General features: G+C 43.0%; 1 protein-coding gene across 2 annotated transcripts in view; it reads left to right on the top strand.

The window, feature by feature from the left end:
- Positions 1 to 20029, top strand: part of arl15b (ARF like GTPase 15b) — a 67723-nt gene that overhangs the window by 14085 nt on the left and 33609 nt on the right. For both annotated transcript variants that reach the window (XM_021603075.3, XM_021603076.3), the window contains 2 exons: positions 14216 to 14360; positions 14653 to 14712. In XM_021603075.3, the coding sequence (XP_021458750.1) occupies positions 14216 to 14360; positions 14653 to 14712 (205 nt within the window). The remainder of the gene's footprint in view (positions 1 to 14215; positions 14361 to 14652; positions 14713 to 20029) is intronic.

Genomic DNA, 20029 nt, shown 5'->3' with positions numbered 1-20029 from the left:
CTTGAACATCTTGGCCATGTTCTGTTATGATCTCCACCCGGCACAGCCAGAAGAGGACTTGGCCACCCCTTATAGCCTGGATCCCCTCTAGGTTTCTTCCTAGGTTCCGGCCTTTCTAGGGAGTTTTTCCTAGCCACCGTGCTTCTACACATGCATTGCTTGCTGTTTTTGGGGGTTTAGGCTGGGTTTCTGTACAGCACTTTTTTCACATCTCAAGTTTCCTACGACAGGGAATTTGTAAAGGCCTGAAAGCTGTCAGTTCAAGCGTGAATGGTGAGACTTAGGCCTATGGTGATTATGAAATATTTATGTGGTCTCAAATCCCAACCCCTGTTATGTGTTGGTATACAGTTGATGGGTCATACAGTGGAGTGGAGATAGGTGATGTCTGGACTCTGGAGGGAGGGGGATGCTGAATACAGGCTACTGGGCTCCACCCAGCTCACTGCACTTCCTCACTTTGATAAAGCAGGATGTGGCAGGCCGGCCTGTCGGTCATTCCACCCCACCAAGGGGAATATCCCACGGTTCAGTTATTCAGCTGAGATTGACCCTGTCGTTATGCGGCCAAGGCAACCACCCCTATGGCCTTCTGGGAAATGAGGGCCTTAACAAGCCCAAACAGGAAGCTATTGGAGAAAAACATCCACTGAATGGGCTGTTTGAGTTAGGGGAAACAAAGATTGATGTCTGCTTTGTGCTTCTCACGGGTCTGGAACATTAACCCATAGGCCATGGTGGAGGCAGCATTGTTTGCCAGATGTGAGACGGGGTGGCTGCGGCAAGAGACTTTGGTGGAGGAGGTAGACTGACCAGTCAGTTATCCAACATACTGACTGGCCATTCTACAGTTAATCAAATGTTTATCCAACCCCTTTCGTGAACAAGATTCTGATTTACTCAGCTGATGATTTACAGATTTAGCTCATGATTTACCCTCTCAACAGCTTTTTCTGTTTTGCTCAGAATTTGAGTTACGATCATGCACCGTGTGTACAAAACAGTAAGGACACCTGCTCTTTCCATGACAGACTGACCAGGTGAACGCTATGATCTCTTATTGATGCCACTTGTTAAATACACTTCAATCAGTGTAGATTAAGGGGAGGAGGCAGGTTAAGAAGGATTTTTAAGCTTTGAGACAATTGAGACATGGATTGTGCGTGTGTGTACCATTCAGAGGGTGAATGGACAAGACATCATATTGAAGTGCCTTTGAACGGGGCATAGTAGTAGGTGCCAGGTACACCGGTTTGTGTCCAGAACTGCAACGCTGCAGCGTTTTTTCACACTCAACAGTTTCCCGTTTCGTATCGAGAATGGTCCACCACCCAAAGGACATCCAGACAACTTGGCACAACTGTGGGAAGCATTGGAGTGCAACTCAATTAGGACGGTGTCCTTAATGTTTTGTACACTCAGTGTAGATTAGCCAGAGCTCTGAGCCTTAGCAAGACTGTCTGAATGCAGGGCCAGCCAGGGAGAAAAAATGCATTGCTTCCCAAATGGCACCCTATTTTCTCTAGTCAAAAATAGTGCAATATATAGGGAATAGGTTGCCATTTGGGATTCACACTAGCTTTCTCTGCCAAACCGAACGGACGGACGGCATGTGAATGATACTGGGCTATAGACAGCAGGGGACCACCTCACAGTTTAGCTCTTAGCAGGAGCTTTGCGGAGTCTGACGCTAGTCGTAACATCCTGAAATATGAATACAGAAACATCCCTCTGTTGCATCATGTAGCACTCTACTTCACCACTGAGTGGAGAGAGAGTACGTACTGGAGAGGGCTAATGTCCTCATGTACACTTCTCCAGGTCTATTGGATGATATGGCATCTATACTGTACAGATTTCCTGATTTCCTTGGGCTATGGTATCTCAAAGACATATATAATCTCTTTCAGACATGTCGTGTGAAAAGAAAGGGATCCAACTTCTTTCTCGTAAAGGTGCGTCTATAGATCAGCATTGATGATATGTCCATTCACAGCAGACAGGGATTTAAAGACCAAATATAGTTTGAAGTGATTTAAGCATCTCTGCTATGTGTTTGTGTGCTGTTAATGTGTATTTCTGTAGCCTTTTGAATTTTTTCAATTCCAATTATGCACTTCCTCAGTTCAGTTGAGTCCCAGTCTTTATAACCTCCAATTCAAAGTCCCTTTCCTGTTTCCTGTTGTTCCCCCGGTCTCGTCCAGTTGTCAAACTGGACGGATTCTCTGGCCTTGGCCTGGCACTGCCCACGGTTACCATGGCGACCAGAATAGGAAAACTCACTTCACGCTGCGGGCTACTTCCTGTTGCGATTCTGTACCTGTGGTTTTGCATTAGGTCTAGCCTCGTGGTTCAGCCTGTTTGTGCTTTAGTGGCCAGTCAACGTTTGTTCATTGCAGTCTATGGTTCATTGTCATGCCAAACAACAACAATCATCATGATGTATCATAAATAGCTGTATGTTACAGCAAAGAGCCAGGCTAGTTTTGCATTAGCGAAGTTCTTCCCCCATGTGCAATACAGGATGTTTGTTCAGTCTGAATAATTTAGTGTGTTTGTAACCAGGGTTCCATCCAACCTTTTCATGCAAGTGAATTACATGTCGGATAAATACAAAATGTCACGGCAGGCATGATGGAAACAGCACATTTTGTCGGTAAGCTTTCCAAATGTCTTTTTTATTTTATTTGAAATATGCTAGACAGGGTCTGATCTTTTTGTGTCGGCAATATTAATTATGCGAGAAATGGCAGTGGAAACGACATGTCGTGTGGACCTCCCACTTACGCCTCAGGAAAGCATGCAGTTTATTAGGCTACAGGTGAAATAGATTATGATGCAAGTGCAAGGGGGTGAGCTTGATGCTCCTTTCCAATCAATATTGAGGGTCTTATTGTGGTGGCGTGATGATCAATGCCTGGCTGCCGTTTGACAAGTCAAAAAGAAAGCCTTGCTATTTTGTCCATGATAATCATGTAGGCTGTATCTGCGAGTTGTTGGGTAGAGTGCAGGTGTCAATACCACAGTGGGCACATTCGCTATATAATGTAACAAAACCATCAGTGGAGTTGAAAATACGACGATAAACTCATTTAACTTGTAGTTTTTATTCGGTAAATGGGAATTTGAACGCAAAAGTTATTTTTTATGGGCACTATGTCATCACGCACAGCCTTTTATTCGTCCATCTTTTGAATATTCACATGAAAATCTGTCGCCAACTGGATGGAAACCTAGCTATTGTGATGACGAGGCAAACCTGAAACTACCAGATCTTTTAACTTTTACACTGTCTCTCTGATTTAGGATCCTAAGCATTTCCGTGTAAAAAGCCCCATGAGCACTAAAATGTGAAGTTCATTGGAGGAGCATGTCAAATTATGTCTTGAATGAAAGGTAAGAGTCTATTTTTGAGAAATTAAGGCATACAGTGTTATAATCAATCAAATATATACACTGCCTTTTGGCAGTGATTACAGCTGAGTTTTTCTGGGTAGGTCTCTAAGAGCTTTCCACACCTGTAACATTTTCCCATTTATTATTTTCAAAGTTCTTCAAGTTCTGTCAAATTGGTTGTCCATCATTCCTTGACAACCGTTTTCAGGTCTTGACATAGGTATTTAAACAGATTAAGTCAAATCTGTAACTCAGCCACTCAGGAACATTCTCTGTCTTCTTGGTAAGCGACTCCAGTGTAGATTTGGCCCTATGTTTTAGGTTATTGTCCTACTGAAAGGTGAGTTCATCTCCCAGTGTCTGGTGGAAAGCAGACTGAACCATGTTTTCCTCGAGGATTTTGCCCGTGCTTCGCTCCATTCCGTTTATTTTTTATCCTGGAAAAACTCCCTAGTCCTTAACAATTACAAGCATACCCATAACATGGTGCTGTCAATTAGGTTAGTATTGTGGAGTAGCTACAATGTTTTTGATCCGTCCTCAGTTTTCTCCTATCGTAGACATTAAACACTGTAACTGTTTTATAGTCAACATTGGCCTCACAGTGAATTCCCTGAGCGGTTTCCTTCCTCCCCGCAACTGAGTTAGTCTGCTTTTTAAAATGTTTTACCCATACGGTACACCCAGTTAAACATCTGTCTCCTTGTTCTGTCTGTGGCTATACAAGTACGGTTGCAACACACATTGCTGTTGTGTTATCAATAGACATTGTTTGACATGACAATGTTGAATCTTGATTCTTGGTTTTGTATAGCTCTGTAGCTAATGAGTGTATGCATTCACAGTGGAAAGCTACAGAAGCCTGTCCTACCTGTTCTGTGCTGGGGGTTTTTAATTACATTTTTATTTATTTATTTAACTAGGTTTGTATAGCTATCATTCAAGTAATTGTCCTTGAAACCGGTTTATTTTTTTTTATAGTTGGACTTAAAAGACTGTCAAAATACCAGCAAATCAGCTACAAGTGATTTCATTTAGTAAATCTGTTCCAAAGTATTCCCACGCATAATAAAGAGATGTTATCATATACAAATGTAAGCAAGGCTTGAAATGATTGTGTTTTAGTCAAATAGTATAACTGTTTGAGCTTCTTGCAGGCCAATTTGCAGTCTACAAATGATTTGTAATTATGTTCCAGCCCCCAGACCATCTGCTCAAGAAAATGTCAGCCCTGTTTTGCTCAGTGCCTATAGAAAGTCTACACCCTTTTGAACTTTTTTCACACTTTTTTCACAAATATATATTTGTTCCAACAGATCTACACAACCTACTCCACATTTTCTTTTTCGAAGTGAAAGAAAGTTATTGAACGTATTTGGTTGGCCTTAAAGCTGTGAATCATGTTGAATAAAACTCTTTATCAACTTTGCACAACTCACTTCTGTCACCATGAAGTGCTTTCCGAGGCTAGTCAAAGACCACATCACCTCCTCTCTCACAGACACACTCAACCCCCTCCAATTCGTCGACCGCTCGACAAATCCACGGACAACGCAGTCGCCATTGCACTGTACACTGCTCTTACCCACCCGGACAAGGAATGCATATATGAGGATGCTGTTCATTGACTACAGCTTGGCCTTCAATACCATAGTGCCCTTTAAAATCACAACAAAGCTCACAGCCTGGGTTTAATTTCACAAGCCCTGAATTCATTAGATTATTATTGACTGTTTGAAATGCAGTGTATTTTACCTTTAACCTCTACGGGATCGGTGTTGCTAACGTAGGCTAATGTGATTAGCATGAGGTTGTAATTAACAAGAACATTTCCCAGGACATAGACATATCTGATATGGGTTGAAAGCTTACATTATTGTTAATCTAACTGCACTGTCCAATTTACAGTAGCTATTACAGTAAAAGAATACCATGATATTGTTTGAAGAGAGTGCAAAATTATGAACTTGAAAATGTATTAATAAACCAATTAGTCACATTTTGGCAGTCTTGATACAACATTTTGAACAGATATGCAATGGTTCATTGGATAAGTCTAAAACTTTGCACATACACTGCTGTCATCTAGTGGCCAAAATATAAATTGTGCCTGGGCTGGAATAATACATTATGGCCTTTCTCTTGCATCTCAAAGATCAGATGTGTTGATATTCTCCTACATTAATTTCCAATTTCCATAAACTTCAAAGTGCTTCCTTTCAACTGGTATCAAGAATATGCATATCCTTTCTTCAGGTCCTGAGCTACAGGCAGTTAGATTTGGGTATGTCATTTGTAGGCGGGAAAAAAAGTGTCCAATCCTTAGGGGATTTTTGTTGTTGTTGAGATATATATATTGTTTATTGTCCATACGCTATTGAAAAAATTGAGATATGAGTTTTAGGCTATATCGCCCAGCGACTGAACTTCTCCCTACAAAACTGGGTCCTGAACTTCCTGACCGGCTGTCTTCAGGTGGTGAAGGTAGGCAACATTACCTACTCCACACTGATCCTCAACATGGGGGCCCCACAAGGGTGCATCCTAGGGCTGTTACGTTGTCAGTATTCCCGCCACACCGGCGGTCACGAGTAATGATGTCAGTCAAATTCCACGTAACCGTTTAGTCACGAAATTAGGCTCATCCAAGCTCTGATGCCGCTGATGATCATTAGTAGCCTACCAAACTTGCTAACTGCCTGGTAACCAGCACTATATTGTCCCTCTAATCACTCTGACTTTCCTTGCTTTGTCTAACAACTTCCTTGCTTTGTCTAACAACAAATAAGTTGTGTGGGTCAGAGTGCAGTATTTCTTTAGTTTAATAGAAAAACTTTGTTGTTGCCTATCAACTTGACTCGGAGGGAGAACTTCTTCATGTCTCGACAAATTCCCATGATTTGTGAATCTGTTTTCGAACCGAACAGCTAGCGCTAAGATTTCTAATGCTTCCCCTGTCTGGACGACCTGGAATGATAGTCGATTTCTAATGCTCACTAGCTTCGTCGTCCTCCTCAAAATCACATTCATTGCGCTAAATAGCTCAACTGGCTAGTTTGCCTGTCTGTAAAGAGGAATGGTGAGCTGTATGCCTCTGATTGGATAGAGCAAATTTAGGAATAAAAAGGTATCAGCTGTTTGTTGGAGTTTAGAGTGACAACATGGCTAGATAACGCCAGCTAACAGCTCTCTGTGTCAGCATTGAGCAGCCCAAACGGAGCTGTTGCTATGTATACTCAGACGCAGAGGGCAAAAATTATGACCAGGGTGAAGAGTGACTATAATTACTTAACACAACTACTGACCTCAATTACTGACCACAACCACACAACTACTAACCACAACAACGCAACTACTTACCATAACACAACCACAGACCACAGCTACAATTACTGACAACAAGCACACAATTACTGACCACAACCACACAACTACTGACCACACTACTACTAACCACACAACACACTTCAACCACTGACCTCAACTATTGACCACAACTACCGACCACAACCACACAAATATTGACCACACAATTACTGACCACAACTACTGACGACAAACACAACTACTGTCCAAAAAGACTGACCACAACCACACAACTTCTGACCACAACCACACAACTGCTGACCACACAACTACTGACCACACATTAAATAACTCTAACTACTGACCACACGCCTAGTGACCATACAACCACTGACCTAACCTTCTGACCACAACCAAACTACTGACTACAAATTACAACTACTAACCACAACCACACAACTACTGACCACTACTACTGATAAACTAAAGACCACTGCTGACTAGGGATGGGCATATGAAATGATTTCACTAATCTAGTAATATAATTATTAGTACAACTTTTTGTTTTACTTCTTCCACTACCACAAAAAGTATTTTAAAGAGCTTTAGCAAGCCCCACAACTTTACTTGTAAATTTACCATCTAGTTCAGAGTAGATATTTAAGAGTTTTTGGAAAACTGAGGGAGCTTTTTACCGTCATTCTGTTACCAAACTTTACATCTGCACTGTTCTTTGAATAAATGTTTTTTTTTGTGTGTTTTAAAAAAAAACTTTCAGTGTAAATTCTTAAATGTAGTCCTTGTTCATAGAATTGTATGATTTGTTTAACTTACAATCTATGGTTTTTGTTTGGCGTACTTTTATAGTGAAAAATGAGTCCGCCTCATTCTGTTACCGTGGAATTGCCCTCCTTGATCACCTTCTTTACCTATTATCTTTACTATCAACACAAAGCAAAAACAAATCTTTACATGCTAAGATGAGGCATTACAGTTATTGTGTATATCTGACATTCAGAGAATGTGACCCACCAGCCGCTTGCTTGTATTCAGTCAGGTTGATGCTGACTAACAAGGTGTCAATATTTTAATAACAGAAGGATAAAGTCCATTCTTCACATTGTTTGTGTTGTCATGGCACTGATTTCTTAAGTTTACAGCAATTGGGGGCATGGGATAGGATGGGTAGTTTTTAACCCCCATTTTGAAAAGCCTGCCTTCGAGGGTGGGAACAAGGATGTATGGCTCCCTTCAGGCTGTAGTCTTTACAAAGCCAGGGAAAATGAGTCAACCTAGATATCCTGCAATGTCCTGGCAGATAGGAACATCATTGAGAAAAGTCCAATTGCTCTATTGAACAAGGACAGCCATATCTACTCGCGTGATCGGCGAAACACAAAGGCCACAAAAATTGATACAAAACATGACTCCATTCATTTTTAGATCAGACAGCAATCTCAATCAACCAATGACATCATTGGTTGAACTCTCCCGGCACGAAAATTCTAAAATACAGCTATTGTGCATATTAATGTCTGAAACGCCCTCTCATCATTCCCCTCGTCATTCATAATTATGTAGGGAGACTGGAACAACACCCCAGATTGTGTCTAGCTGTGAAGTTTCCCTTTAAAAAATGCAATGTCATTGTTTGAAAAGATTTTATGACCTATTTTGATGTTGATCGTAAAGGGTTGGAGAGTGAGCTCGACCCAGTCCCTACCTACAGTTGATTGTGCTTCAGTCTATGGCACATACAGGATATATAAAACATTTTAAAAAAAGATTTTAAGCACTAGGCCTATTTTGATGTTGATTGTTAAGTTTTGAAGAGGGCTTTGCCCCTACCTACACTTTACTAAGTTTGTCATGGACCAGGCTTTTCACACAGCCATTATGCCTTTGACACTCAGGGGGTGGGCGTGCCATGAGTCTGGCAAGTGAGTCTTTCCTGGACCCTGTGTGTCCTCAAGGCAGCATTTTTCTGTCAGTGAGGAGGTAAAAATGCTTCCTTAACAAAGCCTGGTGTCATCCGCTCCGATGACATGGAAGCAATCTCACACGCCTCAATTTCCTTCTTTCTGGGATATTTTCAGAGTCGGCTAAGAATAGGCCAGAGAAATCTCTCCGGTCACAGCAAGCAGCCTACACAACGTCTATTATTACACGATTAAGGCAGTCTTTGTTGTTGTGTAGTACTGTGGACTCAATGCATGTGGTTCATTACCTAGGTAACCACATTGGCTGGATGTCCTTTTCGGTGGTTGACCATTCTTAACACACACAGGAACGTGTTGAGTGTGCAAAACCCAGCAGCGTTGCAGTTCTTGACACACCCAAACCGGTACGCCTGGCACCTACTACCATACACCATTCAAAGGCACTTAAATATTTTGTCTTGCACATTCACCTTCTGATTGGCACACATACACAATCAATGACTCAATTGTCTAATATCTTTCACCTGGATTACCTTGGTCAGTCTGTCATGGAAAAAGCATGTTCCTAATGTTTTGTACACTCAGTTTATGTTTATGTTAGTGTGGGTGTGTCTTGTTGCTCCTGACCACCTCTTATAGCAAGCCTGCAATAGGGGTCTGCAAGGACTTCCTCAGGTATGACTCATTGGCTATTGATCAGCTGGTTCAACCTGTTGTTCATGCTCCTAAAACCCCCACAACCCACGGGAGCCCAACTACAAACACACTAGTCAAGTTGTCTGTTTGTTCTTAGACTCGCCTGTCTGTTATAGGACTGCTAGAGCTTTGTCATCTGATCTTGAAATTCTCAGTAATGGAATAACTTGCTGGCACATGCCACCTGGTGTTGGAGTTGAAATAATAAACTACACTGAACAAAAATATAAACACAACATGTAAAATGTTGGTCCCATGTTTCATGAGCTGAAATAAAACATCCCTGAAATGTTCTATACACACAAAAAGCTTATTTGTGCCGGGGACAATAATGCCACAGATGTCTCAAGTTTTGAGGGAGCATGCAGTTGGCCTGCTGACTGCAGGAATGTCCACCAGAGCTGTTGCCAGAGAATTGAATGTTCATTTCTCTACCATAAGCCGCCTCCATCGTTTTAGAGAATTTGGCAGTACGTTCAACCAGCCTCACATTCGCAGACCACATATGTAACTACGCCAGCCCAGGACCGGCTTATTCACCTGCGGGATGTTCTGAAACCAGCCAACCAGACAGCTCATGAAATTGTGGGTTTGCACAACTGAATCATTTCAGTTGAAACTGTCCCAGGGAAGCCCGTCTGCGTGCTCGCCGTCCTCACCAGGGTCTTAAACCTGACTGCAGTTTGGCATCGTAACCTGCTTCAGTGGGCAAATGCTCACCTTCAATGGCCAATGGCATGCTGGAGAAGTGTCCTCTTCACAGCTAAATCCCGGTTTCAACTGTACTGGGCAGATGGCAGACAGCGTGTATGGCGTCGTGTGGGCGAGCAGTTTGCTGATGTCAACGTTGTGAACAGAGTGCCCCATGGTGGCAGTGGGTTTATGGTATGGGCGAGCATAAGCTACAGACAAAGAACACAATTGCATTTTATCGATGGGAATTTGAATGGACAGAGATATCGTGATGAGGTCCTGAGGCCGGCCCATTGTCGTGCCATTCATTCACGGTCATCACCTCATGTTTCAGCATGATAATGCATTGTCCTGCATTGACGTATACGACAACACATTCCATTTCCCACCAATATCCAGCAACTTCGCACAGCCATTGAAGAGGAGTGGGACAACATTCCACAGGCCACAATCAACAGCCTGATCAACTTTAATGCGAAGGAGATGTGTCACGCTGCATGAGGCAAATGGTCACACCAGATACTGACTGGTTTTCTGATCCATGCCCCAACTTTTTGTTTGTAAAGATATCTGTGGCCAACATATGCATATCTGTACTCCCAGTCATGTGAAATTTAAATAAATAATCATACATACATACATACAGTGCCTTGCGAAAGTATTCGGCCCCCTTGAACTTTGTGACCTTTTGCCACATTTCAGGCTTCAAACATAAAGATATAAAACTGTATTGTTTTGTGAAGAATCAACAACAAGTGGGACACAATCATGAAGTGGAACAACATTTATTGGATATTTCAAACTTTTTTAACAAATCAAAAACTGAAAAATTGGGCGTGCAAAATTATTCAGCCCCCTTAAGTTAATACTTTGTAGCGCCACCTTTTGCTGCGATTACAGCTGTAAGTCGCTTGGGGTATGTCTCTATCAGTTTTGCACATCGAGAGACTGAAATTTTTTCCCATTCCTCCTTGCAAAACAGCTTGAGCGCAGTGAGGTTGGATGGAGAGCATTTGTGAACAGCAGTTTTCAGTTCTTTCCACAGATTCTCGATTGGATTCAGGTCTGGACTTTGACTTGGCCATTCTAACACCTGGATATGTTTATTTTTGAACCATTCCATTGTAGATTTTGCTTTATGTTTTGGATCATTGTCTTGTTGGAAGACAAATCTCCGTCCCAGTCTCAGGTCTTTTGCAGACTCCATCAGGTTTTCTTCCAGAATGGTCCTGTATTTGTCTCCATCCATCTTCCCATCAATTTGAAGCATCTTCCCTGTCCCTGCTGAAGAAAAGCAGGCCCAAACCATGATGCTGCCACCACCATGTTTGACAGTGGAAGGAGTATCAGACCACTGCAAATCTACCAAGACCTGGCCGTCCCTCTAAACTTTCAGCTCATACAAGGAGAAGACTGATCAGAGATGCAGCCAAGAGGCCCATGATCAATCTGGATGAACTGCAGAGATCTACAGCTGAGGTGGGAGACTCTGTCCATAGGACAACAATCAGTCATATATTGCACAAATCTGGCCTTTATGGAAGAGTGGCAAGAAGAAAGCCATTTCTTAAAGATATCCATAAAAAGTGTTGTTTAAAGTTTGCCACAAGCCACCTGGGAGACACACCAAACATGTGGAAGAAGGTGCTCTGGTCAGATGAAACCAAAATTGAACTTTTTGGCAACAATGCAAAACGTTATGTTTGGCGTAAAAGCAACACAGCTGAACACACCATCCCCACTGTCAAACATGGTGGTGGCAGCATCATGGTTTGGGCCTGCTTTTCTTCAGCAGGGACAAGGAAGATGGTTAAAATTGATGGGAAGATGGATGGAGGCAAATACAGGACCATTCTGGAAGAAAACCTGATGGAGTCTGCAAAAGACCTGAGACTGGGAGATTTGTCTTCCAACAAGACAATGATCCAAAACATAAAGCAAAATCTACAATGGAATGGTTCAAAAATAAACATATCCAGGTGTTAGAATGGCCAAGTCAAAGTCCAGACCTGAATCCAATCGAGAATCTGTGGAAAGAACTGAAAACTGCTGTTCACAAATGCTCTCCATCCAACCTCACTGCGCTCGAGCTGTTTTGCAAGGAGGAATGGGAAAAAATTTCAGTCTCTCGATGTGCAAAACTGATAGAGACATACCCCAAGCGACTTACAGCTGTAATCGCAGCAAAAGGTGGCGCTACAAAGTATTAACTTAAGGGGACTGAATAATTTGGCACGCCCAATTTTTCAGTTTTTGATTTGTTAAAAAAGTTTGAAATATCCAATAAATGTTGTTCCACTTCATGATTGTGTCCCACTTGTTGTTGATTCTTCACAAAAAAATACAGTTTTATATCTTTATGTTTGAAGCCTGAAATGTGGAAAAAGGTCGCAAAGTTCAAGGGGGCCGAATACTTTCGCAAGGCACTGTATGTATACTACATGAGCCTGCCATCTGTTTCAGATTTTTATTTTTTATTTTAGATATTCTATTCCAGACTGGTCCTGCCATAACCATATCTCATAATAGTGATGTGAGAGAATGAGCTTTTGGCCTTTCATCAATTAGATTTGCTCACCTCCTTCGCCCTCTCTCCTCCACTCTGACCTCTCTCGCCTCCTGAAAAAGTTCAAAGATAATCGAGGAGAGTTGATGTGAATGGAAATGCACTTGAAATGAAACGGTCGTTCTCCACTCGCGCATCATTAGCCAAATTTTACGTTTGCAAGTGCTCATAACGGGGACGACACTCTTCCATAAGCCTACTAACGAAATGACACACTCCTCAACCACTTATAGAGTTCCGGGTTATGGAGGAGAGAGGATGGAGGAGACCAGACAGAGAACGGTCTTTTACCCAAAAGAGAATCTCCCATATATTCAGTGTAGGTTGGCGCAGTTCCTACAATCACCACCAGGGCGCAGTCTCGTCCCTTGTAATGGTAGCCAACAGTTACGGAGCATTGATTACACTGTCCCTGTGTTGTTATCAGTTATATACTGATGTAGACTTTCAAAATCTCAGCCTGACCTACCTTTTAATCCTTTCCTGTATATGTTATGTTATGATACATTTTAAGTTGTTATTTCAGACTCTGGTAGACACGCAGGTCTGTAAGTGGGTATGTACCAGTGATGCACGTGCTTATCTGGTGCAGCATCTGTGCATCATGAAAGGTTTGCCTTGTCTTATCTCGTAGCACAAAAAGGAGGTCAGTGGGGCTGCCATTTTTTACAGAGCAGAGCATGCTTCTGGTTTGGGTTTCTGTGTTTGACCTGCGTTGTCTGCTGAGAGACCCTGCGGAGAGTCCACAGTAAATCTACAGAGTCTGACCCGTGTCATGTCCTTTATCAGCACCCAGAGAAAGGCGAGGGACCTGGGATCTGTTTATACTGAACAAACCGGAGACAGGAGGCCGATTTGCTTGTTGTGTAGGAAGAAACATGACATCACCTCTATCGGGGCCCTTACTGTCCCTGTGTATGCTCTGTGCGCGTGCGTGCGTGAGACCGTGGCCAGCGTCCCTGGCTTCTATTTCAATAGGAGGCCCCCCTTTCTCTTTGATCTTCCGTGTTGACGGAGTAGCAGTCCCTCAGTCCCTTGACCATGTTGCATACCACATCTTGAGGTTTACTTCACTCACAACATCCTGGGCCCCTACACAAGTATCAATGTGTCCACTCTTACTATGCACAGGGTGCCTGTAGTGTGCATTCTATAGGCTATATACGACTCCAAGGTTCCTTATATCACAGTGGTTATGTGAGTTCAAAGGACATGTCGTGTGGCTGAGCACATCTCAATTGAAATGAAAGCGGAGAGAGAGAGCGAGAGGACACAATGTTTTTTCCTCTCCAAATCTTACAGTATCTTTGGCTGGAAACAGATGGCGTTAACAGATGTGATCCTGCCCGGCGTCTCCAGAGTGGCGAGTGGCGTGCTCAGTGACAGAGCAGACGTCAGTAGTGTCACAGAGTCGATCAGTGGGTGACGTGGGTGCCGTGGGTGCCGTGTCCAAACGCCAAAACACGGACTCGATGTGCACTAGCGCTGGCCCATCACACCTCTCACGACTGTCCTCTGACTCTGTGTCCCTTCTCTCCGCCCCTCTTCTCCTCCGCTCTCAATCACCTCTTTTCTCTCTCTTTCTCTCTCTCCGTCCCCCTCTCCCTCCTGCCTCCAGTGTTTCAGGACACTGTGCTGTAAAGGACAGCCCCCTCCCAGACCAGAGTATGACCTGGTGTGTATTGGACTCACAGGCTCTGGGAAGACCAGCCTACTGTCAAGACTCTGCAGTGAAGCCACAGACAACATTGGGCCAACCACGGGTGAGGTTCGACTCCACCTGATGAAATCACAGTCCAAATGCTCCTTGTACAGTTCTCTTTACTCTGCATAACGTTTTTTTTTTTGCAGTAGAGCAGTCAAGTATCCTATGCATTGAATCAATTTAGTGTCAGTAGTTAAGTGGTGAGCTTTCGGGACCTATTCCCTACCTGCAGAAAAGAGCACAATATGAGTATTTTCCAGCACTTATACATGTACTTTCTCTTGCCTCTTTTTAAACAATGTCTGCCACGTCTTCCTGTGTGAAGCTTTACATTTAATTCTCCTTTCTAGGTTTCAGTATCAAAGCTGTCCCATTCCAGAATGCCATTCTGAACGTGAAAGAGCTCGGAGGTATTTATTTTCACCTATTTTCCATTATGATGTGAACACAATGTTCCCGTTGTCAGGGTACTCAAGTTTTGTAGTTCAGTGGGCAAAACATTTTTTTTTTGCACTTATTGAGTCTTCTTATTGGACAAGTGTCAATGGGACTTCCTCCGTTTCACAAAAAGTTGACTCCCATTCCGTGCCAACTGAACATGACCCTAGCTGTGCACAGTCCAAGAATATCTGCAAAATCTAAACATATAGGAAACCCTAAAGGTCCTAAAACAATGTTAAGGAACTTTTCCTTTGCTAGCTAAATGTTAGAATCCCCTAAGATAGTAAATGTTATTGAGGCCTCGAATGACACACATCCTCTGTGAAGATGAGTCATAGTTATCTCTCAACTGATGATCTTTGCATCAGAAAGCAACGTGTCAGACAGACAACACGCAAATGAAGTAGCTAACACATCCCCTCAAATGTCACTCGCCCGCTGGGCGTGCAACTGTGTGTCAGAGAGGCAGTAATGCGTAAGTCCTTTCTGTGATGTGGGTGGGGTGAGGGGGGGTGAGGTGGGGTGGGGGGGGCGCTGTATGACATCATTGGTGTGGACAGGGACTCTCCCTTATTTCCAGACAGGGATCACCTAGCTGCTGGTCTCTGAAACTGTGTCCCAAATGGCACCCTATTCCTTATTTAGGGCACTACTTTTGACCAGGACCCATAGGGCTCTGGTGGACCATATAGGGGGATAGGGTGCCATTTTGGGATGCACCCTGAAGTTGGGAACATTCAGCCTCTCATCCTACAGTTAGAAGCTGGAGACACACACCCCAAAATGTTGACAAGGTGCAGAGTAACAGTCCGTAAATCTGGGGGGGGGGGGAAAACAATGATCGCCGCACCCTCTAATCAGTTTAATGTATTAGGCTTACTCCCTTATTCTTTAGGGACCAAACCAAGGTTTCGAAGAAAGCATTTGTGTGCTGAAATGTTAAGGACACACCATAACGAATGCCGGGCCTTGCGCAATAGATCACCTGCTGGGCGTCGACGAATGGTGGTAATTCAACATGTAGAATTGTCGGTAAATGAACAGAAAATGATGGCCGATGATGTTGTTAGATAGAATGGCCACCCGGCACCCGCTGCTTTTAGCCATTTCGTCGGCACTGTCTATTTTGTCATTTAGTCCATCACTAAAGAATGAATCATTGGGTGTCTGGTGTAGTTCGGGAGACAGTACTGTAATTTTTTTCTAGGTTATCTGTGGGGTGTTTGGAGGTCAACAGGTCAAACAGTACTGGTAATGTTTCTGTTTGGGTTTCACTCTCTATCTCCATGACTGTAGTCTTGTCTGTCTGCTACGGGTTTTAGTGTTGTTGGTTCGTCTGCCCCCTGGCTGGGATGTTTTTGGTTTGTCTCTCTCTCTCTCTCTGTGTGTGTGTGTGTGTGTGTGTGTGTGTGTGTGTGTGTGTGTGTGTGTGTGTGTGTATTTATGAGAGATGAGATGGGAGTTCAAAGCCAGTTTCCCATCAATGGGATGGTGACACCATACTGTGTGTGTGTGTGATTCCTCTGTCCGCCTGTCTGTCTGTAGCTAGGTTTCCATCCAATTGGTAACAGATTTTCATGGGATAGGTTCTTTAAAAAATCTGTATACAAAATATATGCACATTTTCCCACAAGGTATGTTTCCATGAAAATGACTTGTTGAGAATAAAATGAATTCTGTGCGTGACGATTTAGTGTATATATAAGCACTTTTGCACTTAGTTTCAGTGCTCGTTTGCAATTTCAACCTGTTATAGTTGGCAGCACTTTTTTTCCAGCGCCAGGATTGGTAATTTACCTGTCTTATATGAGCTCGCTTGCGCCTAGGTTATTCAAAGATCACGTTTGGGAGCAAGAAAACATTGAGAGGACATCTACTTTAAAAAACAACAACATCTATGTAGGCTACTGTATGTTATTTTAGCCAGCTCTTATTGTTATTTTGGATGTGTGTTAAAAACCCCTCTGTGTACAGTAGGCCATATGCCCATCATGAAATCGGCGATGCGATAATCCTGTGACGTTCCTAAATGTAACATATCAGCTGGTGACTCCAAGTTTACTTCGACGTGATGCTATTAGGTCAATATTTACACCCAAATACATTTAGTTTATTTATGCCGTATAATCTATTTCGCTGACTTTTTTGTTGTTGTTGATGTTGCCCACCTTGTCGAGCATATTAATATGCGCCATCGCTCCTCCCATCTTTCCCCACGATGCTTTGGAGGAGTGACAAGGGGGGGGGCCTTCCCACTGGGCAACACACTGGTTGACTCAATGTTGTTTCTACGTCATTTCAATTAAATTAAAAACGAAAACGAACGTGGAATGAGATGTTGAATTGACGTCTGTGCCCAGTGGGTTGGACCTTCGGTAATAAGGTTGAGAACAAGGTGAGGAACTAGAATGTGAGGAATCGTTGAAAGATGGAATTGAGTTCGAGCCCGTCTACCTGGTCGGTTGGCAGATCGCTCTGGGAAGATGCTCTGAATGCCCAGATGCTCCGGTTTAGAGTAGACCAGTGTGTAGCAGTCAGTCAGTTAGTGTGTAGCCCAGGCATCTGAAACCACTTATCGCACACTCTTTATTTTCCTCAGAAACCAAGCATGATGTAATGCCATTTTGTGGAAAGTGTGGTTTCTGTTACTGTCACACGTGATTGTAACACAATATGTTTTCTGGTAAACTGGCTTGTGGTCATGTTTTTGTTACACTAAAGCTACATCTAAGTAGAGAGTGAGATAAACACAATAGCCAATAACCTACATTGTTACAGGAATGACTGGAGACTTGTTGCTATAATAGTCTGTAAAACATCACTCAGCAGGATGACGTTTGAACATTGGTTTCGATATTCATCCCCAGATTCATGTTGTAAATTCCTCAAAAGCCTCGGAGCACAACCACCGAAGTCGCTTTTGGTTTTTGTAGCTAGAACCAGGAGGAGGCAGAATTGAACAGGCCGGGCCACAATAGTGATGGATAGCCTAGCTCTTATGCTTGGCAGATTTTTCAGCATCTGTTCTTGAGCAATACATTAGTCCTTGATAATATGGCCTGGTTGAGACTTAACTTCCTTCCTTCCTCCCCTCTAACCTGCATCCCCCTCACACAATTATTGGAGGTGTTTTGAAACGTAATAGTCAATCTGTAAGCTGTTTCAGCTCATAATACTACTGCCACGCAATATTACTTAATTTTAGAGCAGGCATATTGGTCAAGTGTTTGGGGGTAGAGTTGTTCATGGATTCCCACAGGGTCGTAGTAGGCTAATCGCCTGTAAACACTTGGAACGAGGGGCGGCGTTTCACCGTAAAATAGCCTGGGTCGTGTTCATTAGGGCCCTTTTGTACGAAATGTTTCAATGTGGTTTGCAATGGAAAACGAAAACAAGCCCAGGTAGTCCGTCCCTGTTTCAGAAATGTTTCCTCCATTTGATGCCCTAAGGACTGCCACCGAGATGAGGAACCTTTTTTACTAGCGATGATGGTGGGTGTGGTCAAATTGCAGTCAGGTCCACTTTTACTATAGCCCCAAAGATGGAAGAGTTAAACCATGGCTTCCTCTTCCTCTTTAGATTTCAGGAAAAAAATAAGTGGTTGTTTTTCCAGCCACACTCAGGGAGAGTAATTTAACTGACACAACTGACCCTTTTCCTATGGGTTTCTGGTTCTATTCCACCACTCTGTCACTCACGCTAACCAAAGCCATGCCCTGCCTTGTGAGCCTTGGTGGCCACATTTTTGTACCCCCAAATTGCTGTGCAGAAAAGGAACCATATGTTCATTGTAAAAGAAGAAGGTTCATTTGAACTGTGCTGTAGAGTGGCCAGCATAGGAAACTGCTTTAATGTGCTCTCTGAGTTGTTTCTGCTTTAAAGAGAATCTTGGGAAGCCTCCCAACTGGCACACTATTCCATTTAGAGTGCACTACTTTTGACCAGGCCCCTGTTGGGCGCTGGTCAAAAGTAGTGCACTATAAAGGGAATAGGTTGTCATTGGGCCACAGGTTTTGTGTGTTGAACACACTTCATTTAGACAGACATGTCGTTTTCCCCACCGGGCCCCCCCAACGCAGTGCAGAAGGCTAAAAGTTGGCATGCAGTCCTGAAGTCTGAAGAATATATAATGCAATATCCGCAAAGATTTTATGAAAGGAGGGTGGAAGCATTTGCAAAATGCACTCCAGACGTGCTCCGATTTGAAACGATGTTGAAATTCGATGCATTTTTACCCTTTCTTGCTGGAGGTCTCCATTACTCATAGGTATTTATTTGTACCCTTTCTTGCTGGAGGTCTCCATTACTCATAGGTATTTATTTGTACCCTTTCTTGCTGGAGGTCTCCATTACTCATAGGTATTCATTTTTACCCTTTCTTGCTGGAGGTCTCCATTACTCATAGATATTAATTTTTACATTTTCTTGCTGGAGGTCTCCATTACTCATAGGTATTCATTTGTACCCTTTCTTGCTGGAGGTCTCCATTACTCATAGGTATTCATTTTTATTTGCCAGATTATCAACGTACAATTGAATTAGGTGGAATGATCCTCTGGAGTTTGAGGTTGAAAAGCCAGTTTAGTTGCAGAAAAATGTGACAGGCACTAAAATAAAACATTTGAATCATTTTTGACAAGTGTGTTAACTTTGATAGGAATGCTGCAGCCAGAGCCAATAGTGTGTGTGTGCAGTGCTGTGCTTTCAGAAAGTGTTCAGACCCCTTGACTTTTCCCACATTTTGGATACACTACAGCCTTATTCTACAATGGATTACATTTTATGTTTTTCCTCAACAATCTACACACAACACCCCATAATGACAAAGCGAAAACAGGTTTTTATTTGCACAAGTATTCAGACCCTTTGCTATGAGACTCCAAATTAAGATCAGGTGCATCCTGTTTCCATTGATCATCCTTGAGATGTTTCTACAACTTGATTGGAGTCCACCTGTGGTACATTTAATTGATTGGACATGATTTGGAAAGGCACACGCCTGTCCATATAAGGTCCCACAGTTGACAGTGCATGTCAGAGCAAAAACCAAGCCATGAGGTGGAAGGAATTGTCTGTCGAGCTCTGAGACAGGATTGTGTCGAGGCACAGATCTGGAAAGGGTACAAAAAATGTCTCCAGCATTGAAGGTTCCCAAGAACACAGTGGCCATCATTCTTAAATGGAAGAAGTTTGGAACCACCAAGAATCTTCCTAGAGCTGGACTCCCGGCCAAACTGAGCAATCAGCGAAGAAGGGCCTTGATCAGGGAGGTGACCGAGAACGCAA

The sequence above is a fragment of the Oncorhynchus mykiss genome, chromosome 5 (genome assembly GCF_057628025.1).
Source record: "Oncorhynchus mykiss isolate SJ-2025 chromosome 5, ASM5762802v1, whole genome shotgun sequence".
NCBI lineage: Eukaryota > Metazoa > Chordata > Actinopteri > Salmoniformes > Salmonidae > Oncorhynchus > Oncorhynchus mykiss.
Note: the sequence above shows the minus strand (reverse complement) of the source record. Positions and strands in the feature narration are given on the sequence as shown.